The sequence below is a fragment of the Tachysurus vachellii genome, chromosome 23 (genome assembly GCF_030014155.1).
Source record: "Tachysurus vachellii isolate PV-2020 chromosome 23, HZAU_Pvac_v1, whole genome shotgun sequence".
In the NCBI taxonomy this organism is placed as follows: Eukaryota; Metazoa; Chordata; class Actinopteri; order Siluriformes; family Bagridae; genus Tachysurus; species Tachysurus vachellii.
Window position 1 is genome coordinate 3,544,809 of NC_083482.1, and position 26,614 is coordinate 3,571,422.

General features: G+C 43.0%; 1 protein-coding gene across 1 annotated transcript; it reads right to left on the minus strand.

The window, feature by feature from the left end:
- Positions 1-1,038: 1,038 nt before the first annotated feature.
- LOC132838490 (sialoadhesin-like) lies at positions 1,039-25,322 on the minus strand. The gene is made up of 15 exons (XM_060858816.1): positions 25,169-25,322; positions 15,664-15,731; positions 13,613-13,945; positions 13,307-13,528; positions 12,096-12,440; positions 11,799-12,011; positions 11,299-11,649; positions 10,986-11,204; positions 10,612-10,881; positions 6,085-6,354; positions 5,763-6,008; positions 5,557-5,638; positions 5,240-5,315; positions 4,895-5,121; positions 1,039-2,404 (listed from the first exon to the last, which is right to left on the minus strand). The coding sequence occupies exons 2-15, from the start codon at positions 15,668-15,670 to the stop codon at positions 2,365-2,367; spliced, it is 2,901 nt and encodes a 966-aa protein (XP_060714799.1). The 5' UTR covers positions 15,671-15,731; positions 25,169-25,322; the 3' UTR covers positions 1,039-2,364.
- Between the last annotated feature and the right edge of the window lie 1,292 nt (positions 25,323-26,614).

Here is a 26,614-nt window from a genome sequence, read left to right on the forward strand (position 1 = left end):
TAAACACTTGTTTCAATAGGTGTCATCAGTGATAAAGACAACCCTTTTTATTTTGGTAGCAGACTTAACCAAAGTAGAATAACTGCTGTTATAATGGGCTCAGAGAAGTGTTACGTGACCTAAAAACACTAAAAACATCTCATACACACATTAATTACACTGGAGTTACATGAGGAAGTTTAGCTCCAAGCAAACCGCATCTCAAAAGTCTTATATAAAGTTGGGGATGCTGGGATATCGCAATACATTACACACACTCACAGCTAAGGAAGAAAACGAGCTGGCCATCAGCATATTTCAGTAATCATTAACTGTAAGATGAAGTTAAATATCTGCCTAATCTCTCTCTCATTAGAGAGAGAGAGAGAGAGAGAGAGAGATGGTTAGGCCACACGAGATGTTTAGGCCACACCATCAGTTGCTCTGAAAAAAGAAAGAAAAAAAAAATAAGAGTGTGTGAAACTGCTGCTATAACTAGTGAAGTACTGCAGATGGGCCTCAGGGTGGTTTCACGCTTCATGTAAACATGAAATGACATTAAAAGAGCTGAGATCTGCGGTCACCCTGTGTGTTTACTGCAATAAGAAATGTACACGCAATGATTTTTTTCTTCCAAGTAAGTGAATTAGATGTCTGTCTTTCTGTGAAATTCTTGCAAGGCTCTCAAGTTACAATCTTCTACAGACGCTGTCATCATGACAAAGGAGAAAGGAAAGAAGATGTTAATAGTTTCCAGTTGCAGTGATGATTACAGTTTCAATAGAGCATCCGGTCTTTAAGTACTCTTGGTGATATTGATCTAATTATAGCAACCAATAAACCTTAATTATCCAAAAAAGAACCCATTGTCTTTGATGAAACACTTGAATCTAATGTAGGGTTGCCAGATCTGCATAAAAGAGCCTGCCTGTTTGACCAATAAACATATCCAAAAACTCAAAATATGCCACTGCCATACAGTCACTGTTTTGCATTACATACAATTTTAATATGAAAATAAAATCACTGTACATGACTAATCATACACACAGTCTGGGTTTATAAATACATCATCGTACCGTAAGATTGACAGCTGGTGAACAAAATCATTCGCTCTGGTGAAAATAGAAAATAATTTATTTTTACACCTCTGGTTCTGATGCTATTCATGGTTTTCTTCATTGATGAAATATAAATTATATATATAATAATAATATAATTAATGTCATATGTTAAATCTTTACTCCATGGGGGAAAAATTAACCTGTATGAACAGATTAAATGTTGCACAATTATAAATGAAAATGGTGGTCTTGGCAACCCTGTCCTAATACTAAAACACTCTTAACACACAAGTCTTTACAATGAAAAGTTTAGTTAAATTTTTTTTACATTTTTTAAACTCAACCTGAACAAACTCTACATAAATACACAGTTTAATTCCCACCATGAATAGTACGAGGTCTGAAAGGTCAGAAATGGCATTTGTATGATTTACTCAATAAAACTAATAATACAAGTGACTGTGCTGGAACATCAACATTATCTAACATTATAGAATAATGCACATGGAATAACGAGCTATACGAGGAGGAAACATCATGGGTACTGATTAACTGATAGTGTCAGAGATGCCGGTCTTACAGAGGAGTCAAGTGTCTGGAGAAATAAGGTGATGATGTTGTTAAAGAAAGCCACAAATAACACACAAACCCAAGATGGAATTATTTCCAAACATGGTGTAATGCTACAGCATCTGTCACGTCCCTGCACATAACAGGAAAAAAAATAGTGCCTTTGCATATTCCAGACCATGTCATGGGGCCCTGCGCTGAATTCAGGGCAAAAGATATTGAATGAAAGTAATGAGGCATCCAGTTCTATGATCTGATGAACGTCTGATGAACGTCTTCTGTTTGGAAATATCCACTAGAGGGCGGTGATGGTCAGATTTTCTAATCTCAGACAAACAGTATTAACTTTTGTGGCACAACCTCATTTAGGCAAAAATTGTCGTATAAATGTATGTAAGTACTTTTTTTTATAAACCTCCATTTTGCTTGTATATGCGGCTGCAAGTTCACTAATAACAAACAATATAATCGTACAAATGGTAAAAACAAACAAACAAAAAAAATAAAAGCCTCCCAATACATTAAATTATAAAAGAAACATTTTCAAATAACACAGAATTTCATATAAAAAAGACTTCAGTTTAATCTGAGATAAAAAAAAAAAGAATTTCATTTTTAAATGTATAAATTCACTTCCATAAATTACAATTCATTAATACATTATTTTTTTGGAGAATAGAATATCTGGATCTTATTTTAACACAAGAAATTAGCTGGAGACGATGAAGTTTCTGGTCTGTTTAGATGCTTCTTATTCTTTGGATTTCAGGTTGTTGTAGATTTCATCCTTCCTGCAACGTTTAAAAAAAGTGCTGACATTTTCATTTGTGAAGAGACAAATTTGAAGGAAAAATTTTTCTCTCTAAAAATGAAAACTGCATCATTGTCACATTTGGCACAAATTATACACACACATGCACACACACACACACACACACACACACCAAACTGAGGTGACACCACAAGAAGGGAAGAAAATGGGGAAAGAACATTTCTCTGAGGCAGAAATGGAAGTTTTTTTTAACTCATGTCTACATCAGTTAAAAAAAACAAACTTCATTTACTTACATAATCTGGAAAAAACAAACATTTTTAAATGGCAAACTGAACAACATATGCACCAATAAGTTAGTGTTAATTTCGTCACCTATTTTTAATTTAGTCTTAGTCTTGTGCCAAATGTCCTTGTTACTTTTAGTCATATTTAGTCATTCACATATCTTTTCTTGTTAGTCAAGTTTTAGTCGACTAAAAGTCTCGTCATTTTAGTCTAGTTTTAGTCAAGAAATTGTAGTCTTTTTTAAAATAACACATTATTACTGAGATTATTACTGATAAACATTTCAGTAAAAAAAGTGTTTCACTCGAACTTGACTGCACATCACATTTTTTACTTTATTGATACTGCTTTTAATCGTAATGCAAAGACCGGTCATCAGGACATAAGCTGTCATGTACAATAAAAGAGCCTGAGCAGGGACAGGAAATATAATTTAACATAAAAAGCCTGACTAGACGGTGGACTTTTTTTTGAGCGGCGTGTGGACGAATTGTTTCTACACACACTAAACAGTGCGAATGCATGTTAATTTAGTCTTAAGCCCTATTCGGACGGGACTAGTTTTACAGGGGGTCGTTAGAGAAATTTCAGTTTCACAGACGTACTTTGTGATTTTAATCCCGTCCGAATCTGCCATGTCTGTCTTTATCTCACACGACCTGTGTAAAAATTCCAGAGCAAATTACCTCAACAAGAAGAGCCAAATCACGTAAATTGTTAAGACTGGCTACTGTAATATCAGTTTCAGGTAAGAGTACTTTCATTTCTATAGTCAATTACATAACGTGAAAATTATATAAAAACTTATTTATTCCAGTGGGTTTATAAGAAGTTCTATATAAAACCATATGATGACCAAACGCAATCCACGCATCCTGGACATGTGGTCTTGTGCAACGCCCACATGTAAAACACAGACACTCCTACCTCCGTAATAAACACAGAGATGTTAATCCCGTCCGAATCCATACATGAAATGACAGACGTCGGCTGAAAAAAAATTCTAACTCTAACGTCGTTTAGAAAACTAGTCCCGTCCGAATAGGGCTTAAGTCAGAGTTTTTGGACAGTGGTGCAATCTTGTCATTGTCTCGTCTTAGTCATGAAAAAAAAGGTTGTTGAACATATTCCGTCTCGTCTCGTCTGACGAAATTACAGTAACAATACTCTAAGTTGAGTTTTGTATATCAGCGTTTCTTTAGGCTTATTGTTATGAATGAAGTACCTGCCTCGTCTCCCGACCGCCACCAGAGGGAACCTTAGCCCGAGTTCTAGCGACTCCCGAACTACATCTCCCACAAACCACCGCTCCTGTCATTATTACACCACCAGCTGCTTTCAATCACCGGCTTCCTATAAAGCAGGAACTTGAACTTCCTTTCTCTGTGAAGTCTATATCCGCCTCTGCTGTCCGTCCCTCCCTCCGTCCGTCCCGACTGTCCCGACTCTGTTTTGGTTTTTGCTCCACTCTATGATTGTCTGCCTCCTGCCCCGACCTTCTGTCTGTATTACTGTTTCTGATTTGCCTCAACTTTGATATTGTGTTTGCTGATTCTGACCTACGCCTGTTGTACCTCGAGCTTGTATTAAAAAGCGTGCACATGGATCCTCCGTCTCATGACCTGTCATTACACTTATGTTCTTAAATCTTAAATCTGTTCTTATTGGTCCTAATTCATAGATTTGTTTCGTTCTGCTTTTGTTAATGTTTGTCATAAACACTAATTAGACTTTCTAGAATTGCTTATAAAAAATTCACCTACAAATGTTTATGATGTTTATGAATGAGGCCCATTGTTAGAGAAACCCATTTCTGACCGATCCATTTTTTTTAATAATATCCAAAGCTGTCTGCAGTTATTTCATTTCAGAACGCAGGTATCAGGTCTTATTTACTGTCTAAATCAGACAATACAATCATTACTGGAGTAGTATTTTTTTTATATTTTTTTAACACACACACACACACACATACACGCTCACACACACAATCAAACACTCACGCACACACACACACACTCTCAAACACACACATTGTAGACATTGTTTTTTTTGCTGAAAACTGGCATTAGCTAAAAAGTCAAAAAGACAGTAATGAGTTTACTGGGATTTCTGGAATGAACTGCAGCTGTGCCTGTGAAGTGTATTTTTTCCCCCAAGAGAAAGTGGAAAGAAATCAGAAGGTGTGACATCATCAGTCATTGTCGTTTGCATCACCTACCGATCAGCTCTTGATCTGACGAGGTTCACCGTGGCATATTCTACTTCCTCTTCCTGGTTGAGAGCCTTTGCCAGTTGAACGGTTGAGTAGAGAGGCACTTCCTGTGTGTGGGACTGTTGGAAATAAACGCTGGAGTACTGAACCATGTCCTGATCTTCTGGGGAGGCTGTTTGTGTGGGGTCAGAAGTCATGGCTGAGACATTACCATATACAGGAGCAGAGTCATTCTGAGAGAGAGAGAGAGAGAGAGAGAGAGAGAGAGAGAGAGAGAGAGAGAGAGAGAGAGAGTGTCAAATCTGCTTTGACGTTTTTGAGGAACAAATTGAATGATTCACTAAAACTCACCTTGTTGTTCTCCTCACTCCTGACTGTGGGTGCTGGTGCTGGTGCTCTTGTCCTGTTGGAATATGTGCCATAAAACCTACAACATAACCATTAATTTATTTATATATTCTACATGAGTGAATTTAACCCCAATGATGTGTGGAAAAATTAAATCAGTGGTTCTCAAAGTTGTGTACATGGACCTGTGTTTTCCTGAATTGCTAAGCCGTTATTTTGGGGAATGTTACTTCAGTTCTTTTTCAATAATGAGCCTCAGATTTGATATGTGGATTATTTGTAGAGTTTAATGAATTGTCAATGGATTGTTGTTTACTTACCTCATCCACAGAATGACAGCAATGACCAATATAACCAAAGCAATAGCGAATCCAGAGACCACGTATTTCACAGCACTGCTATCTGTATCAGTAAGCAACAATCCACATGTTAGACAATAGCTGAAACGTGGTCTTGAATGGAGAAAAGAAAAAGTAATGTATGATCCCATCATACAAAACATTGCACACTTGTGAGAAGCGACTACCTGATGTATATGGCAATTCTGATGAATTAGATGATCCAAATCTATTCCTTGCTGTACAGTAGTGAAATCCATCTTCTCTTGAGGATAAAGGTAACGTGGTACCATTTTGGATCAATTTCACACCTTCTTTTGTTTTCCTGTACCATGTGTAAGAGCTGTTGGGGTTGGAGTCACTTGTGCACAACAAAGTGCCCATATCACCAGACACGGATCGAATGACGGTCACAGATAGGTTTCGTGGTGGGTCTGATTAGAAATGGCGGTTGATTAGACAACGAATGTATTAAATTTAGCAAAAATAAATAAAAACAGTGGTACATACAGAACACATCCAGGTGTGTTGGTGTAGAGTTGTGGTGTCCCAGCTGGTTGTGAGCAGTGCAGTAGTACAGTCCTGTGTGCTGGGAGCTGATGTTACTGATGCTGTAATTCTGGCCTGTTATCAGCAGTGTGTCTGCAGCTGAACTCTGTTTAAACCAGAAGTAGGTGAGAACAGGAGGGTTTGCATCACTGCTACAGCTCAGAGTCACTGAATCCCCCTCCACTGTGTCTCCAGAGGAAAGAACCACTGCTGTGGTGTTTTTAGGAGAATCTAAAAACAGGCACAAGGTCTTAATATTAAAAGCCTTATTTAGGAAGCTGGTTATGAATGAATTTACACACAGGAGCATCTAAACAAGAAACATGATATTCCTGAAAATGAATTAGTATGGAAAACCCCTTGTATTCTATAAGACGAATCACTGATAGGAACATGATGATAAATTTAAGCTCATTTCATATTAACAATGAAAGAAAGCAATCCACAAGTAAGAGCAGCTAGAAAAGAAATGTCACTGTACAAAAGAGGAAGAGTGAAATATTACTGTCAGCAAATCTAAATCTGGCTTGGTGGACAAACCCCAAGGTCACTCACTCTCTCTGTGGTTCATTGAGGCCGTTATGCATAATTTCTCCAATCACATTATTTGTTGCACAGTATGTTCACTGAGATCACAGCTCCCACGTGCCTAAGCAAAATTACTGCACGCCATCTGTGGTTGTTAGTTTTCTCTGCAATTATGTGAAGCCATGTGGAAGTAAAACAGCTTAAGAAGTAAACTGTCCTGTAGAGATGCTGAGTATAGATTTTATTATAAATAACCTCAGGTGACCAAAAAAGAAAAAAAAACTTGTTCCCATAAACACAACCAACATACAGAAACCATTTGGGGAAAACGTCAAGGGCAGCAATGTTCTTTTTGGACATTAGTGCCATTCTCCTTGAAGCTCTGCTATGCACACCAAGGTTGTTCAGTGTTCACCTGGTGGCAAAACATTAACATTAACCAACATAAAAGAGGCCTTTAATTGCTTAGAAGTCACCCTGTGTTCCGTTCTAACCCAACAGACTATTACGTGTCTTGCTTTTGGAATGATCTTTGTGGTTGACTGCTTCTGGGGAAGGTAGTAATGGTCTTACACTTCCTCTGTTTATACAGAATCTGTCTGACTTATAGATGTGTGGAGTCCAAATTCTTTAGAGAAGATTTTGTAACCTTTTCCAGCCAGATGAGCAAACAATAATTCAGATAAACTCTCATTTGATCTTGAAATTAAATACTAATCCTAGAGGTTCACATACTTTTGCCACTCACATAGATCTAATATTGAAACATTTCCCTGAATTAAAAAAATTACCACGTATAATATATTTGCCTGATTTGTTTGACTGGGTTCACAGTGACTGCTTTTACGACTTGTGTGAAAATCTGTGATGTTTTGGGTCATATTTATGTACTGTAGAAATGTAGAAATTTTTAAAGGGTTCACAAACTTTCAAGACATATTCTGTGTCTACATCATGCCAAGAAGAAAGGACATCAGCCATAACCTCATAGCAGACTTTTGCTGCTCGTCGGTCTGGGAGGGGTTATAGAAAGTAAGGCTAGGAACAAGCCCTTCCCTCCTTAATCTATATGCGTTTGGAAACATATCCTTTGGATTGAGATCAAGCTGAATATCTTTGATCAACGTGCGCAACACCACAAAACCAACACATCACTACAAACATATCAGTCCACCTGTCAAGAATGGTGAAGGAGACGTGATAATATTGGATCATTTTGTAGCCACTGGACTGGGAAGCTTAATGTCATTGAGACAAATGTGAGGCCAACAGGACACTGATCCCAAACACACCAGTAAATCCACGTCAATAAGAGGAAAATGTCAAAGGGTTTGGAATGGTCAAGTTAGAGTTCAGACCTGAACTCATTCGTTTGTTGTGCTGTAAACAAATGGCCTCAAACATCATTGAACGGAAGAAATGTTGTAAAGAAGAGAGAGACAAAGTTTCTCAGATATACAGCGATCAGGTATAACATTATGACCACTGACAGATTGAAGTGAATAATACTGATTATCTCCATCACAGCACCTGTTAGTGGGTGGGATACATTAGGAAAAAGGTGCATTTTTTTCCTCTCAAAGTGTGTTAGAAGCAGGAAAATTGGGCTATCATAAGGATTTGAGCGAGTTTGACAAGGGCCAAATTATGATGGCTAGAAAACTGTGTCAGGACTCTGCCTGGACTTTGGCCATGTGCCTTTTGTTTATGTTCCTTGTTCACGTGTCTGCCTCGCCCTTGTCTTTTCCTCCCCTTCTCTGCACACCTGTCCCTCATGTGTCATGATTACAGTATTTGTATTATTTAATTGAGCCGCGTTGCCTCGTGCAGCGCGGAATCCTAGTGTCTTCTGTTGTCTTTGTCCTGTTTCGTGGTTTTTTAGTTAATAAATCCTGTTTTTGTTAAGCTGTCCTGCATTTGGGTCCGTTTTTATCCCGCGTTCGTGACAGAAGGATTCCGCCAGACCAGGACCCAGCAGGACAGCTGCAGCTTGGACCGGCCGATATTGGGAGCAATTATTATTTTTTTTTTTTCTCTCTTATTGGATTTTTTTCCCCTGGACTTTGTGGTTTGGTGACATCGGTCCGCATTTTTCCGGTGAGGGACGCCGCTCCGCTTCCGGTTTCCCCACGGGGGGCGCCGCCTCACTTCCTGGTTGCGGGCCATGTCGCCAACCCGAGTTTTGTTTTGTTTTTTTTCGGTGTCCTGTGACATCGCCCCGCACCTGTCCGGTGGGGGGGTGTCGCTTCACATCCGGTTTCCGGGGAGGACACCGCCCCACTTCCTGTCCGTGGGGGGTGTTGCAGGCCCGTGTTTTGCCCTTGGATTTTTTCTTGGTTTTTTTTTTCTGTTCTGTGGAGGATTTTGTTTTTTACCCCGCCCTCCCTCCCCTTTTCCTGGTTCTGAGTGGTGGGTTTGACCGTGGTGCGTCGGGGGTTGTGCTCGGCCCTCCTGTTCGGCTGTGGACGTCGCTCGGCCCTCCTGTTCGGCTGTGGACGTCGCTCAACCCTTCTGTTCGGCTGTGGACGTCGCTCGGCCACTCTGGCTGCGCCGCCGTGTGCCTTGCTCCCCCAACCTGCCTCGCCGTGTGCCTTGCTCCCCCCACCTGCCTCGCCGTGTGCCTTGCTCCCCCCACCTGCCTCGCCGTGTGCCTTGCTCCCCCCTCCCGGACCCGTCGGGACTGTCAGGACGGATTGGCGCGTCGGGAGCCGCGCCTCGAGTGGGGGTACTGTCAGGACTCTGCCCGGACTTTGGCCATGTGCCTTTTGTTTATGTTCCTTGTTCACGTGTCTGCCCCGCCCTTGTCTTTTCCTCCCCGCCTCTGCACACCTGTCCCTCATGTGTCATGATTATTTGTATTATTTAATTGAGCCGCGTTGCCTCGTGCAAGCGCAGAATCCTAGTGTCTTCTGTTGTCTTTGTCCAGTTTCGTGGTTTTTTTAGTTAATAAATCCTGTTTTTGTTAAGCTGTCCTGCATTTGGGTCCATTTTTATCCCACGTTCGTGACAAACTGGGTCAGAGCATCTCCAAACCTGCAGCTCTTGTCTCACATTGTCTCAAAGCAACTATAATGGTGCACATTGGGAGCGAAGGCTGGCCCGTGTGGTCCAACCGAACAGACGAGCTACTGTAGCTCAGATTGCTGAAGAAGTTCATGCTGGTTCTAATGGAAAGGTGTCAGAATACACAGTGCATCATAGTTTGTTGTGTATGGGGCTTCATAGTCACAGACCAGTCAGGGTGCCCATGCTGATCCCTGTCCAATGCGGAAAGTGGCAACAATGGCCATGTTAACATCACAACTGTTCCATAGATCAGTGGAAGAAGGTGGCCAGGTCTGATGAATCACGTCTTCTTTTGCATCACCTGGATGGTTGGGTGTGTGTGCATCACTCACTTGGGGAACACATAGCACCATGATGCACTATGGGAAAAAGGCAAGTCGGTGGAGGCAATGGGATGCTGGGAAACCTTGGGTCTTGCCATCCCTAAGCATTGTTGTAAGATGTACACCCTTTCATAGACATGGTATTCTCTGATGGCTGTGGCCTCTTTCAGCAGGATAATGCACTCTGCCACAAAGCAAAAATGGTTCAGGAATGGTTTGAGGAGCACAACAAGGAGTTTGAGGTGTTGACTTGGGCTCTAAATTCCCCAGATCTCAATCCAATCAAGCATCTGTGGGATGTGCTGAACAAACAAGTTCGATCCATGGAAGCACCTTAGAAAACTTAAAGGATCTGCTGCTAACATCTTGGTGCCAGATACTTACTTTTCCCCACTTGGTTTCTAAATATTAGTTTAGTTTTTGAGAAACAATGTCTACATGTTGAAACCTTATTTTTTTGTCACTTGAGGTTATTGTTATTAAAGTAGTGTGTTCTTTGTTTTTACCCCCATGTCTGTATATATAACTGTTGTTTTTTATGAGTACATTCATATTAAGTGGTGTCACATACACAACACATCCAGGTGTGTTGGTGTAGAGTTGTGGTGTCCCAGCTGGTTGTGAGCAGTGCAGTAGTACAGTCCTCTGTGCTGGGAGCTGATGTTACTGATGCTGTAATTCTGGGCTGTTATCAGCACTGTGTCTGCAGCTGAACTCTGTTTAAACCAGGAGTAGGTGAGAACAGGAGGGTTTGCATCACTGCTACAGCTCAGAGTCACTGAATCCCCCTCCACTGTGTCTCCAGAGGAAAGAACCACTGCTGTGGTGTTTATAGGGGAATCTGAACAGAAATAAAACACCTGAATCAGCTGCTGTGTGTTCAGGATCAGTGTTTGATAGAGATGTAGATGGACTCTGAATGAGGAGAGTAAAATCCACACTCACACACTGGAGGAGAGAGGAGACTGTCATGGCCTTCAACAGCACAGCTGTAACTGACCGCACCACCGACTGCAGCTACAGAGCAGGAGGCAGATTTACACTCAGACACACGCTGTCCGTTCTTGTACCAGATGTAAGTGGGTTTGTTAGACAGACTGCAGGTGGTGATGCAGCTCAGATCGATTTGTCCGCTGCCCGGGTCTGATACTGTAACCTTCAGATCTGCAAACAATTAGTATGGTTTGGTGTTATTTTCAAATGTAGAATACGTGTAACTTATTACCTATAAGAACAAATGTTACTCATGCAGCATTACCTGTGACAGACAGAGAGACTCCAGGTTGTCCGGTGTATTTTCCTGTATGATCATCATTGTAGAATCTGAACCTGTATGTTTGAGCGTCTCTCTCTCTCAGGTTAGTGATTCTCAGACTACAGTCATTCTGGGAGCTCTGTGTGTACTGCACTCGGCCCTGATACTCTTCATCTTTGATCATATCTACAGGCCCAACATTAACCTGCTCTTTAATAAACCAGAACATTTTCATGGCCTTGTATTTATTAGGGAAGGTAAAATAACTGTGTATGTCCACTGATGAGCCAATTAGACCACAGATAGTCTGGGTGGAGTAAGTCACACTCCAGCAGTTCTTCTCATCATAAACACCTGAAACATACAAAATCAGTTAGAAGAAAAAAAATCTATAACTAAAGCATCACACAGTTATGTATCACTACATGTGATTTTATTGTAATCTAACAAAAGCTGCCAGTGAGACAATGACAGAGTGAGTGAAGTTTAAAGTGAGTTCTTACAGATAGCAGGAGAGCGAAGTTCCTCATGTCCTCTTACAGCACAGGAGTAGCTGCCTGCACCCCAACTGCTGACATCCAGTTCTTTTCTGTCCTGGCCAGTAACACGCTGTCCGTTCTTGTACCAGATGTAAGTGGGTTTGTTAGACAGAGTGCAGGTGGTGATGCAGCTCAGCTTCTTATTCCAGCTGTACCAGTCTACTGTAACCTTCAGATCTGCAAATATTAAATTAGATTGTAATTACTTTTACTGTATCTGTAAAACTGTAGATAAATAAATGTATAATAGCGTGACATTACCTGTGACAGACAGAGAGACTCCAGGTTCTCCGGTGTATTTTCCTGCAGGATCATTAGTGTAGAATCTGAACCTGTATGTTTGAGCGTCTTTCTCTCTCAGGTTAGTGATTCTCAGACTACAGTCATTCTGGGAGCTCTGTGTGTACTGCACTCGGCCCTGATACTCTTCATCCTCTCTCACATCCTCAGGCTCATTATCAACATTTTTAAAGAACCACACTGATTTTATTACTGTGAGGCCTGCAGGATATTTATAAGAGCAGGAAAGATCAACTGATGTGTTTTTTAGAGCACACACACGTTCAGCAGTGTAAGTCACACCCCAACACTGTTTACCCAGTACACCTGAAACACACAGAGACAGCATGTGTATAAATGAATGCTATTATGGTAGAAAAAAGATAAATCCATCAAACTCCCGAGCGTTGCTCAGTTGCATATTTTGATTGGAGACCAAAGTTGTTTTGGCTAAAAAGTGGCAGCTAATATGATGCAATAACATACAGTTAGTTACCTACTGTAGTAATACAGAATCTTGAGCATGTGAGTATATGATGACTGTTTTTGACAAGTTAAATTTTCTCAATATGCTTAACAATGACGTGATGACTGATGAAATCACTGCCTAGTAAAATTTGTTCCTGCATCAGTCAGCTTATACCTCGGCTGATAAAGAAGCTCTACACAAACAGCGCAGCGCAACATGTTATTTTTAAGAGCTTACAAGCTGAGCATTTAGCAGAGTAGGAAGTTATGTCCATGTTTTTTTCTCTGTTTTCTAGAAAGCACTTCTCTTTTATACACTTTTATACATAAGGCAGCTATGAACAAAAAAACTACCAGGCTGCACACAAAATCTGTGTCCCCATCCCTGAGATAATTATATGTACAGGGTACAGAGTAGATACAGTGTAGTTATTAAACACTACCACTGAATAGATCAGAGGTTCTCATATAGTTTGGGTCAATTTAAGTGTTAAAAATAAAAATAAAATCTTGATTTTCTCATTACATTTATTTACCACTGTAAATTAAACCAAACAAATAAAACAAACAAAAACAAGCAAATAAAAAAAACCTGTGGACCCATGGACCCTGGGGGTCACTTACTATTGAGAATCATGAGAATCATTGCAAGAGAGTTTATTTAAATTTAGATTTGTGCACATCATTGGTTAGATGCTGAAGGACAGATTTACTCTGACACTTACACACTGGAGGAGAGCGGTGTTCACTCTCATACACCTTACAGGAGTAGCTGCCTTCATCAGATAGACTGATGGAGTCAAGTACAATGGAGTCTTTTGTGTATTTGTGGTATTGGCCATTCCTGTACCAGAGGAAACCATGTGTGTTGAGTCTGCAGGTGGAGCTACAGGTCACTTTCCTTTCTCTCTGTCCTACAGTGTAAGGATCCACCTTCACCTGCAAGTCTACACACAATTATGGACCAAATCACTGTAAATACATACTACATATTACACAATAAAGTGTGTGTGTGTGTGTGTGTGTGTTACCTGTAACAGTCAGTTGAACTCCAGATGAAGCTGATATCCAGTAACTGCCCCATGTTTTATATCTAAGGTAATAAACTCCAGAGTCACTCACTCTCACATTACTCACTGTCAGACTACAGTCAGTCTCCCCGGGCTTTACATACACATGCCCTGAATATTCTGGATCTTTTCTCAGGTCTTGTGGTTCTCCTTCAGAGCTCTGGACTCGATACCATTGTCTCTCTGTGATTCCGTAGTGATCAGGTGTAAATGTACAGGGGATTTTTACTGTAGATCCAATAAAAACACAGAGACTCTGAGAGGAGAAAGTTACACTGTGCTGAGCCTGAACTCCTGGAACACACACACACACACACACACACACACACACGCACGCACACACACACACACACACACGCACACACACGCACACACACACACACGCACACACAGGACAAATCCTTTGAATATGTGAGTTTACTATTGAACCTGCTCACCTTTTGCCTGTAAAACAATTTGGCTCACTCCTAGCTCAAGCTGTCAGTATAAACAAATATTAATAATCCAAAATTACTTAATATCTCAACAATTTAGTGCAATTTTAACAACAGACACCATCACAAAGCAGCTTTACAGAAATCCGGATGTAAATTTAAAACCTCGGAGGCGAGAGTGGTGAAGAAAAAATCTACATAAGATTTTTATTTGAGGAATAAACTAGGCTTATCTTCTACTGGGTGACACCAGATTATAGGGGAGATTATTAAGAACACTGCTGGGATACACTAGCTGTTAACATCTAACGGATATTAACCGAAATCGAGCATATTACATTATACACAGAAACAGAAAGTAACATACAGACTTATCCGAAAGTATTTGAACAGCAAGGCCAGGTCTGTTATTTTTGCGATAAACCAAAGACAGTTAGGTTTGGGTTTAATAGATGAGCTGATGGATCAGAATTGTAGCTTTCATTTCCTGATTTTCACATCTAGATGTTTTAAACAACTTAGAACATGTTTACCTTTTGCTTGAACACACCTATTTTTCAATTGATCAAATATATTTGAACATGTAAATGACAAGGCTCTCTTACTGCCCAGATGTGTCCTGTTGAATTGAACCAACAATTGGTTGGACTGGAGGGCTGTCCAATCATATCTACAAAGGGCATGTGTGGGCGCAGGTTTTCATCCCCGTTAAGCAGGAGTCACACTTTAATCCACATATTTGTTCAGTTGATCTCGGCTGTCAAGGTTGAGGTGTGGGTTCTGCTTGATTGAAATAAAAACCTGCACCCACACCGGACCTCAAACTCCCCTGGTTTCAATTATTTGCTCTTAATGTCTACTGATGCATTGAGCCTAGGGTTTCAATAGTGAAGACTTACTTGTTGATAAACCACAATGGAAACCAGAGAGCTGTCTATAGGAGAGAAGCAAGACATTTTGAAGTTGAGAGGGGGGGGGGGGGGGGGGTAATAGTGGTTAGCACGTTCGCCTCACACCTCCAGGGTTGGGGGTTTGATTCCCGCCTCCGCCTTGTGTTCAGGGTATGTTCTCCCCGTGCCTCGGGGTTTCCTCCCGGGTACTTCGGTTTCCTCCCCATCCAAAGACATGCATGGTAGGTTGATTGGCATCTCTGGAATGGACAGATTTCACAAAGAAACATGGTGGTGGTAGTGTCATGGTTTGGGCTTGCATGGCTGCTTCTGGAACATTCTCACTAATCTTTAATGATGATCTAACTCATGATGGTAGCAGCAGAATGACTTCAGAAATCAACAGAAGCATTCTGTCTGAAGATTACTGAGAAATGCAGAAAAATGAATTGAGAGGAACTTTGTTGTGCAAATGATTTACACAATGATTTAAAACACATTGACAACACAACAAATTACTTTATCGGGGGATAAAGTACAGTGACAATCTGTAAAAGACAATCACCAGACTTTAACCCACTTGAGCAGCATTTCACCTCCTGAAGAGAACACTGAAAGGAACTGAAATTGGCCTTGTCACTTCAATACTTTCAGAGCAGACTGTAAAGTAATACTTATAGAAGCTTACCTGCCATAAACACGAGAATTAGCGCTAGTGAAAAGTGCATTTTTCTAATCAGCATGGCTGCATCACCCCTTAAAAAAAGAGATTAGATTTAGTAGTAAGTATGTACATTAATACAGTGATACTTTTTCTATAAGCCTGGTTGAGGCCTATGTGCCCGTCACCAAGCCTGGTTACAAGATGGCTGCCGCCAATCCCGAGTCAGTTCATAAGATGGCTGCTATGAACTGGCTAGTCATTCTGTCGCGATGCGGCAAAGGCGAGTGAGGATCCAAATGCAGTCTTAATTATTTAATAATCAAAAACAAGAAACAGATAAACAGACAGGCAGGCAACACTAGGCAGAACACAGTGCTAACAGGAAACAGAAACACATACATCGACTAGCAACAGGGAAGTGAACAAACAGTGTATATATATCAGACAGGAACCAATCACAAAGCAGAGACAATGAGTAACTATGACAACAACCGAGAGGGAATGAATGAGTTCAATGAGTGTCCATGGCAACAAACGAGTGGGCGGAGCAAACAATTAACATTTACATTTACAGCATTTGGCAGACGCCCTTATCCAGAGCGACGTACATAAGTGCTTAAATCTCATTGAATACATTAAACATTGAATACATTAATTCAAACATTGAATACATTAATGCTGGATCACTAAGTTACATACTTAAGATACCATGAGTTTAAAACATTTGTTCAGAGTTACAATGAAAAAGTGTCAAAGGTGTTTTTTTTTTGTTTTTTTATAAATGCAAAAGATAAGGAAAGAAGTGCTAGTTGAAGTGTTTCCTGAATAAGTCGGTCTTCAACCCGCCGCTTGAACATAGCCAGAGACTCAGCTGTCCGGACCTCTAGGGGAAGTTCATTCCACCACCTTGGTGCCAGTACAGAGAAGAGTCTTGTAGTATACTTGCTTCTTACCCTGAGAGATGGTGGAACCAGTCGAGCAGTGCTGGTAGATCGGAGGGTGCAGGGTGCAGTGCGAGGAGTGATGAGGGCTTTGAGGTAAGAGGGAGCTGGTCCATTTTTGGCTTTGTAGGCCAGCGTCAGTGTTTTGAATCTGATGCGTGCAGCTACCGGAAGCCAGTGGCGGGATCGCAGCAGCGGGGTGGTATGCGAGAACTTTGGCAGGTTGAAAACAAGCCGTGCAGCTGCATTTTGGATCATTTGCTGAGGACGGATTGCGTTCATAGGTAGACCTGCCAGCAGTGCATTGCAGTAATCCAGTCTAGAAATGACAAGAGACTGAACAAGTACCTGAGCAGCCTGTGTGGACAGAAATAACAGCAGGGCAAGACAGCAGACAGAAACAGGGCAAAACACAGACAGACTCATTACATGTTCACAATAAAGATGAGCCAATTCTACTATGGAATTTTTTCATAGTTCCTATTAAAATTTACTACATCTGTCAATATAATTGCACCAATTGACTAACCCATCTTAGGTCACTTCAATATGACTTAATCTATGTTCAGAATAAATATCAAGTAATTCTACTGTCAAATTTTTTTTAATAATTCCTAATCAAAGTCATCATATATATAGTATAATTGTACCAGGAGGCACAAGTACAAGACAATGAAATGCAGTTATTTAATATAATATAAAACTGAAATTTTAATATGTTAAAATTTACTCAAATAATATATATATATACTCAAACACACACTCATAAGTTGATAAAACTCACTCAGATCACTTCATAATGATCAACTCTATGCTCACAACAAATATCAGGCAGTTTAACTGTAAAATCTTAAGGCTATTTTCGTTCAAATTACAATGTCTGGAATCCATTTCTAAAATGATAATTAAAATTAAAATATTATTTGTCACCTACATAAACATACACAATATGACATGTAGTGAAATGTGTTTTATGACTTATTTTAGGAAAGTAGAAGTATAAGGAAAAATAGTAATTTGGTAAAAATGTAAACGTAGATACAATAAAAATAAATAAAAATAGACCTGTACAAAACAGATCTATGGTACTGTCGCGGTGAGGCAAAGGCGAGTGAGGATCCAAATGCAGTTTAAACTTTTAATAAACCAAAACAAGAAACAGGCAAACAGACAAGCAGGCAAAACAGGGCAGAACACTGAGCAAAACAGGAAACAGGAACATAGACATGAACACACCATAACGACTAACACCAGGGAAGTGAACAAACAGAGTAGATATACCAAACAGGACCCAATCACAACGCAGAGACAATCAGAGACTAAGACGACACACCTGGGGGGAGATAGAGTTCAATTAGTGTCCATGGTAACAAATGAGTGGGCGGAGCAAACAATTAACAGCAGGGCAAGACAGCAGACAGAAACAGGGCAAAACACAGACAGACTCATTACAGGTACATCATCCTGAAGTGATGTGAGATGGTTTTATTAACTAACATTTTGATTTTTGTTTATTTTATAATGGATTAAAATGGCACAATTATATTGCAAGATGTGGTGACTTTGAATAGGAATTATGAAAAAATTCCGCAGTAAAATTGGCTGATCTTTAATTAGAGCCTGGAGTTGATCATTATGAAGTGATCTGAGTGAGTTTTATCAACTAACATTTTAAAATTTTAATTTTATGATGGATTAAATATGCCCACCGGTGCAATAATGTTGCCAGATATGGTGATTTTAAAGAGTGTTTATTCCAAAATTCCAATAAATTTGGTTGAACTTTTTTTTATCTATACATTACATCATGCTCAAATGATCTGAAATTGTTTATCAATTAACAATTAAGATTGGATATTTTATAATGGATTTTTAAAAAGCTTACTTTTTCTTTTTGTACCTCATTTGTAATATGCAATTATTTTTATAATTTGTAATATAAAAATAAGCCTTTCTCCTCATGAATAGTGTAAATGGTTTTGTATTCATGTTGTCATTTATTTATTACAAAAATATCATTTTGTAGTAATTTATATAACAATTAGGATTGTATATTTTATAATGGATTTTAAAAAATCCATTTTACATTTTCTTTATGTACCCCATATGTATGCAATAATATGCAATACTTTCATTTTTTTGCGCATTTATTACAAAATTATCATTTTGTAGCTTTTTTAGTAAAGACAAACTCGTAGTTGTACAGGCAAGGTCAGGGCAAATAAACACAATCTCAGAGAGCAGGCAGAAATCGGAAACGGTAAGACAGGCAGAGGATCAGAGCAGGCAGCAAACAATCATAAACGAAAACACAGAAGCAGAAACCGAAACCGGAATAGAGACAACCAGAAGCAGCTGATGAGGAACAGGTGGTAGAGTAATCAGAGTCAGTGGTGGATTCTGGGAGGTGTAGTCCGGGAGAGCTTATATTCTGGAGACGCTTCTCAGTGTTGGTGTTCGGTGGACGTGGGAGGTGCGCTGACCGCGACAGATCCCCCCCGCACGAGCGGCTCAAAACGTGAGGGCGTGTGCGATGAAGGTGTCGTCCTTGAGAACAGGGAGCCGGCTTGTCAGGATATCGCTGGTGGAATTCGGTTGTGAGCGAGGGGTCCAGGATGACGCCCGCCTTCACCCATGAGCATTCCTCCGGATCGTAGCCCTCCCAGTCAACTAGGTACTCCAGGTGACCTCCTCGGCGTCTGGAGTCCAGCAGGTCGCGGACTTGGTACGCCTCCTCCCCGTCAATCAGCATCGGAGGCGGATCTGGTGGGTCAGTGGGGCGGTCTGGGTTCTCTCTAGGCCCAACAGCAGGTTTAAGCAGCGAGACGTGAAAGGTCGGCGAGATGCGGTAGGTCGGGGGCAGTGCGAGGCCGGGTTGATCTGCCTGATGATTTGGAATGGCTCAGTTTGCGACAGGGTAGGCGGAGGCGGATGTCGCGGGCCGAGAGCCAGACCCATTGACCGGGTTGATATTCCGGGTTTGCCCTGCGGTGTCTGTCAGCCTGGTCTGTCTCCTTGCGGCCCGCTGTAATTGGCGATGTGCCATGCTCCATGTTTCCTCGCTCCGGCGGAACCAGTCGTCGACGGCCGGTAGGTCAGTGGGCGCGCCGGACCATGGGAAGAGGGGAGGCTGGAAGCCCAGGACGCACTGAAAGGGCGTCAGGCCGGTGGCGGGTTTGATGAGGGAGTTTTGCGCATACTCCCCCCACATCAGATATTTGCTCCACTCCGTCTGATTGTTTTGGCAGTGTGAGCGGAGGAAGCGGATGATCTCCTTGTTTAACCGCTCCATTTGTCCGATCGCTTGTGGGTGATACCCCAAGGTGAGGCTGACGTTGACGTTCAGTCGTTTGAATAAAGCGGACCAGACTCGAGAAGTGAACTGGGGACCTCGGTCCGAAACAATGTCTTCGGGCAGTCCGTAGTAACGGAAGACAGAATCGCACAGCGTCTCTGCTGTCTCAAATGCGGTAGGAAGCTTGGGTAGCAGGACCAGGCGGCAGGCTTTCGAGAATCGGTCGGTGATGGTGAGAATGACCGTGTAATTATTTGACCGGGGCAGGTCGGTGATGAAATCCAGAGCGATGTGAGACCAGGGCTGTTGTGGAATTGGTAGAGACTGCAGCAGTCCCACGGGAAGTTGGTGAGGGACCTTTGAAGTGTTGCAGACCCCGCAGCTCCGCACAAAATCCCGCACGTCCGTGGACAACGACGGCCACCAGAACTGGTTTTGGGCCAGGTGGATTGTCCCTGTGATGCCAGGGTGGCCGGAGCTAGGGCTGGCATGTGGGAGCTGTAGGAGAGTGGTGCGCAGGTTCTCGGGCACGTAGGTTCTTTCAGGAGGACACTCGGTAGGCGGTGGCGCCTGCACGTTGGCCTGGGAGATCTCTGTCAGGACGTCCCACTGGATCGGAGCGAGGACACGGGTCTCGGGGATGATGGGTTCAGGTGGTGTGTCCTGGTCTACCTCTCGGTGCACACGTGACAGAGCAACAGCTTTAGCATTCTTGCTTCCTGGGCGGTAGGTCACGGAGAACTGAAAGCGTGTGAAGAACATCGCCCATCTTGCCTGCCAGGGGTTCATGCGCTTGGCCGCACGGAGATACTCCAGGTTTCTGTGGTTGGTCAAGACTCTGAACAGGTGCAGCGCGCCCTCCAGCCAGTGCCTCCACTCCTCAAATGCTGCTTTCATGGCTAACAGCTCATGGTCTCCCACGTCGTAATTGCTCTCCGTGGGAGATAACTTGCGGGAGAAGTACGCGCATGGGAACATCCTGTTGGCCGGCCCCTGGCGCTGAGACAGGACGGCTCCGACTCTGGTGTCGGAGGCGTCCACCTCCACTACAAATGGTCGGTTTGGATCGGGGTGGTGAAGGATGTGAGCCGAGGTGAAGATCTCCTTCAGGTGTTGGAACGCCGTAAGCGCCTCCGGTGACCAGATGAGACGGGCTGGGGCTTTCTTGGTCATGGACGTGAGCGGTGCAGCGATAGTGCTGAATGTACCTTTGGCCGCAATGACGTAGCCCAGGAACAACGTTCTGTAGTTCTGTACTTTTCTGCCTTGGCGTATAGACGTTGCTGGATCAGCCGTTCCAGCACCGCCCTCACGTGCTGAACGTGCTCCTTCAGGTTTTCAGAGTAGATAAGGATGTCGTCGATGTAGACGATTACCCAACGGTCTAGCATGTCACGGAACACATCGTTGATGAATGACTGGAACACTGCCGGATTGTTAGAAAGGCCAAACGGCATGACCAAATACTCGTAGTGGCCGGACTGGGTCAAGAAAGCGGTTTTCCACTCATCTCCCTCTCTAATGCGGACGAGGTTGTAGGCACTACGGAGATCTAGCTTGGTGAAGTACCGCGCTCGGAGGAGTTGTTCCAGGGCTGATGGGACAAGCGGAAGAGGGTACCGGAACTTCAACGTGAGGTCGTTTAAGGCTCTGTAGTCGATACATGGCCGTAGGCCCCCGTCCTTCTTTTTTATGAAGAAGCAGCCCGACGACGCTGGGGACACGGAGGGCCAGATGAACCCCTTCTTCAACTCCTCCCCGATGTACTTGTTCATGGCCGCAGACTCTGGTTGTGACAGAGGGAAGATTCTCCCTCTGGGTGGTGTGGCACCCGGCAGGAGTTCAATGGCGCAGTCACAGGCATGATGTGGGGGCAGTTGGGTTGCTTTGGCTTTGCTGAATGCTTCTGCGAGGTCCTGGTACTCACTCGAGAGCCCAGGTAGGTCGGTCATCGTGGTGTTAAGCTGAAGTGGTCTCTCTGTGGGCTGGTGGTGCTGGGTGCATGCGCTGCCCCAGCTCAGAATTCGCTCGGGCCAGGAGATGACTGGGTTGTGGAGTTTGAGCCATGGTAGGCCTAGGATGAAGGCATGTCGGGGAGAGTGGATGATGTGGAAGCAGATCAGCTTGTGATGATGGGCCCCTACTTGTAGGCTGAGGTCCCTACAATAAGGAACCATGATAACAGGAGTTCTGCTGATTGGATTAGGCATTGCCCTGGGTTATCGAGAGAATCAGAAAACGGTAAAAGCTGTTCAAAATCTCCCAAAGCTGCCCGTCATGATCGATGCAGTGGGCAGAGCGGTCAGCACTGAGGCTGGGACTAATAACCGCAATATGGATAACATCACGATGAAGCTCACTGCTTTGGATACTGTTTTGGCCCAAGACCAAACAATCCCAATCTTATTTGCTTTCCGCTCCCCCCAACCAGCACTGGCCTCGTCCAAGGCCGCTGTTGGAACAACAATTCCCCTGGAAGAGCACTGCAGCGAGACGCTCTTGCGTTCCTTTCCCCACTTCTACAGACACCTGCTGATTGTTGACTCTCTTTGGGACCTAATCAAAGTTGTCTCCATGGCAATTTGCTGTGTAACGCTATGACAATCTTGCGGACTGAGGCACCAAGATTTGATGCCGGGAGCAACGACTCTCCAGGCCTACACTTACATACATACACACACACACACACATATATATAAAGATATGCACTCACCCCCCACCCCCCATCCCACGCCTTCGCCGCTTTGTACCGCCAGTCTGACAAGCGGGTCTGTGACCAGCGCCGAAGATAAAGGCCGCAGGACCTGATGGCTGCTTGCCTGTGCTGGATTACCTCCACCCCCCCACTCCCCTCCCCTGTTGCACGTCGTGTGTTTATGGTGTACTGTTTATGTGCTTATGTTGCTGAGGTGTTTTTTTCCTGTTCCCACACATAGTCTGGGGGTTGTTTTTTTTTTCTCCTCCCTTCCCTCATGTTATGCTGTATTTCTTTTCAATCCCCTGTCTTCCTGTCCTGTCCCCCCCTTGTCATATTGTATGTATTGTATGTATGGGCAGGTTGATGGCTAATTTCGCTGGTACCTGTGACCAGTGACAATAAAGGCTACTACTACTACTACTACTACCTTGTCATACACGTGATGTGCCCCTCTCCGAGCGGCTGGCTGTCAATACCCTCCACGGCCACAGGGGGCGCACAATGGGTTACCGGCGCATCATGGGTCCGCACAAGCTCCTCTGACAAAAAGTTCCCGGCTGCACCTGAGTCGATGAGCGCTGCCGGGCTAATCTTTGTTCCTCGCACCTCGAGATATACGTTAATCTGGGCACAGTTCTGTGATTGAGGAAGGGAGAGGCTTCGACTCACCAGAGTGTCACGCTTGTTAGGAGGTCGGATGGGACAAGCCGACAGCCTGTGGCCAGATTCTCCGCAGTACAAGCAGAAGCGCCAGTGGAATCGCCTTTCTCGTTCCTTGGCCGTGAGGTGCGTGAAATCGAGCTGCATGGATTGGTGGCTTTCGAAGCGAACGGCGCGTGCTCGGTGTCGTCGGGTGTGCATCAGGTTGTCGATTCGAATGGAGAGGTCCATAAACTTGGCCAGGTTTTTCCCTTCGTCCCGGCAGGCAAGCTCCGCTTGCATTTCCGGGTTCAAGCCCTTCCGGTATAGCAGCTTCAGCGGCCGTTCCTCCCAGCCTGCAGCCGCGGCGAGGGTGCGGAATGCCAGCGCATACTCAGCGGCGGTGTGATCACCCTGCGAGATTTTCAGTAGACGCTCCTCCTCGCTCTCACCGGTGGCGGAGTGATCGAAGACAGCGCGGATTTGTGCGAGGAAGTGCTCGAAGGACGGGAAAGTGGTTCCGTCTTCTTTCCATATTGCGGTGGCCCAATCCAGCGCCTTGCTAGTGAGGAGAGTGCACACAAAGGCCTCGGTCGGATAAAGCCTCGGTCGGATATATAGCGGGCTGTTGTGCCACGAAGAGCGAGCATTGCATAAGAAATCCCTTACACCTCCCGGTATCCCCGTTGAACTTCTCCGGGAAGGCGAGGTGAGGACTGGTGGCAAACGTGACCGTTGTGGGCGGCATCGCCGGAGATTGATGGCTCGGTGCGCCGGTGATTCCTTGCAGGTGCTGCAATGTGGCGGCGAGCTCATCGGTGAGTGTGGTGAGTTGCGTTAGCTGCTGGTGTTGTTCGGCGGGCTGTTGCGCTTGATCGGAGAGCTGAGCTGCGAGTTGAAAGACCGCTGCTGGATCGTCCGGCGGCGAACTCTTCTGTAACAAAGAGTCGTTAGGTGGATGATCCATTTGCAGCTTTTTAATAAAGACAAACTCGTAGTCGTACAGGCAAGGTCAGGGCAAATAAACACAATCGCAGAGAGCAGGCAGAAATCGGAAACGGTAAGACAGGCAGAGGGTAAGGGCAGGCAGCAAACAATCATAAACAAAAACACAGAAGCAGAAACCGAAAACAGAATAGAGAAAACCAGAAAATTGCTCAGAATGATTGTCGAAACAGATCAAGACTTCGCACTGGTGTCAAGTTCAAGTTCAGTCTTTATAGGAAGCGGCTGATGAGGAACAGGTGGTGGAGTAATCAGAGTCAGTGGTGGATTCTGGGAGGTGTAGTCCGGGAGAGCTAGTATTCTGGAGACGCTTTTCTGTGTTGGTGTTCGGTGGGCATGGGAGGCGCGCTGACCGTGACACTTATAAAGAAGCGTGGCCAGGTACAGCACCTGTAGGCTGATGACCTGTGCAAGGTCGTTGCTAGGCTAATTACCTGCACCTACACTGGGGTTAAATGACTTAATTTGTCATCATTTCAAAGAGCTATCACTATTTGAACTCATAACAGATAAACTGTTGGAATAATAACATACATTGTGGTTACCTTAACTGTTAAATATTAGGGAAAAACCTGAGATGGCATAATGAAGAGTCTTTGTTACCAAAGACTCAGTGATAAATCATCACACTTCCTTAGCTGTATTCTATAAAGTCAGACCGTGAGCTGAAAGGATGTGGGACGTTAAAATTTGAAGTACAAATTACACATTTGGTGAAATACAGACCTCATATCTTGAAATAACGAATCAAAATAACAAGCTACTACGGCAAAAATAACGAGCATTTTTCAAAACTTGTTCACGACCTCTGTGCTATTAGGAAACGTACACGCATCAAATGAAACAACTATCACGTTTTCATTTCCACAATACTGTTTAAACAGGCAACTTTAACAGTATATTAATGTAAAACATAATGAATAAAGTACAAAAAGTATGTAAAATGCTGACCTTTCTTCCAGAAAGCTCTCGTCTGTTCAGTTGTTTGCACTGAAATGGAACGCAGATTCACTTGTTTCCTTCCTCATTTACTTGAATAATTAGAGTAGTTTGTTTCATGAGAAGTCAAGTGTATCAGTGGTTCATACCACTACATGACGCTCACAGAAGCCCTTCATGACAACTGACAAACCAGGAACACTACTGGTTATAAACACTTGTTTCAATAGGTGTCATCAGTGATAAAGACAACCCTTTTTATTTTGGTAGCAGACTTAACCAAAGTAGAATAACTGCTGTTATAATGGGCTCAGAGAAGTGTTACGTGACCTAAAAACACTAAAAACATCTCATACACACATTAATTACACTGGAGTTACATGAGGAAGTTTAGCTCCAAGCAAACCGCATCACAAAAGTCTTATATAAAGTTGGGGATGCTGGGATATCGCAATACATTAGTTGCTCTAAAAAAAGAAAGAACAAAATTAATGAGTGTGTGTGAAACTGCTGCTATAACTGGTGAAGTACTGCAGATGGGCCTCAGGGCGGTTTCACGCTTCATGTAAATATGAAATGACATTAAAAGAGCTGAGATCTGCTGTCACCCTGTGTGTTTACAAGAGATGGGTGACTCGAGTCATATGACTTGACTTGAGTCGGACTTCAGTCACAAATTTGAGACTTGAGACTTGAGACTTGCTTGACAAATATTAAAAAAAAGACTCGACTTGACTTTGACTTGACATTCATGACTTGAGACTTGACTCGGACTTGAGTTAAATGCGACCACATCGCTCACAATTGAATGACAAAGTTCTATCAAATTAATTTTTTTGCAAGTGCAATGTAGTGTAAATGGTTGGTCATTGTTTATGTGGAAATGTCAGCTTTTTTGCAATAGGACTTATAATTGGTCTTCAGTGTTCGGCTTTGAGTGAAAAGCGTATGGATCGTTTATGGGGATGCACAAATATATAAAAAAAACAAATATAAAAAATTTCAGAGTTGCAAGCAGAGCCATATTCTTGTCTCGCATGCACACGCACACACACACACACATTCAATTTAAAGGGATAGTTCACCCAAAAATAAAAAAAATATTATAAAAAATTCTTTTATATTTTTCTCACCCTCATGATGTTACAAACCTGTATAAATTTCTTTGTTCTGATGAACACAGAGGAAGATATTTTAAGGAATGTCTGTAACCAAACCATTCATGAGCCCCATTCACTTCCATAGTATTCTTTTTCCCACTATGGAAGGGTGTCATGACGCGGAACAGAAGCGGACCCAAATGCAGGATAGCTAAAACAAAAGGGATTTATTAACACGAACACAAAACAGGAACACGGACTCGAGACAGGACTAAACAAAACTAAGACCACAGTAGATGCTGCGCTGCACGAGGCAACGCGGCACAATTAAATACAAAAGACAATGATGATACAATAA

Coding starts and splice junctions, on each gene's coding strand:
- LOC132838490 (XM_060858816.1), bottom strand. Junction 13,529..13,612: donor AGTTCAACTGACTGTTACAG/GTAACACACACA, acceptor AATTGTGTGTAG/ACTTGCAGGTGAAGGTGGAT. Junction 5,316..5,556: donor GCTGTCATTCTGTGGATGAG/GTAAGTAAACAA, acceptor GTTATGTTGTAG/GTTTTATGGCACATATTCCA.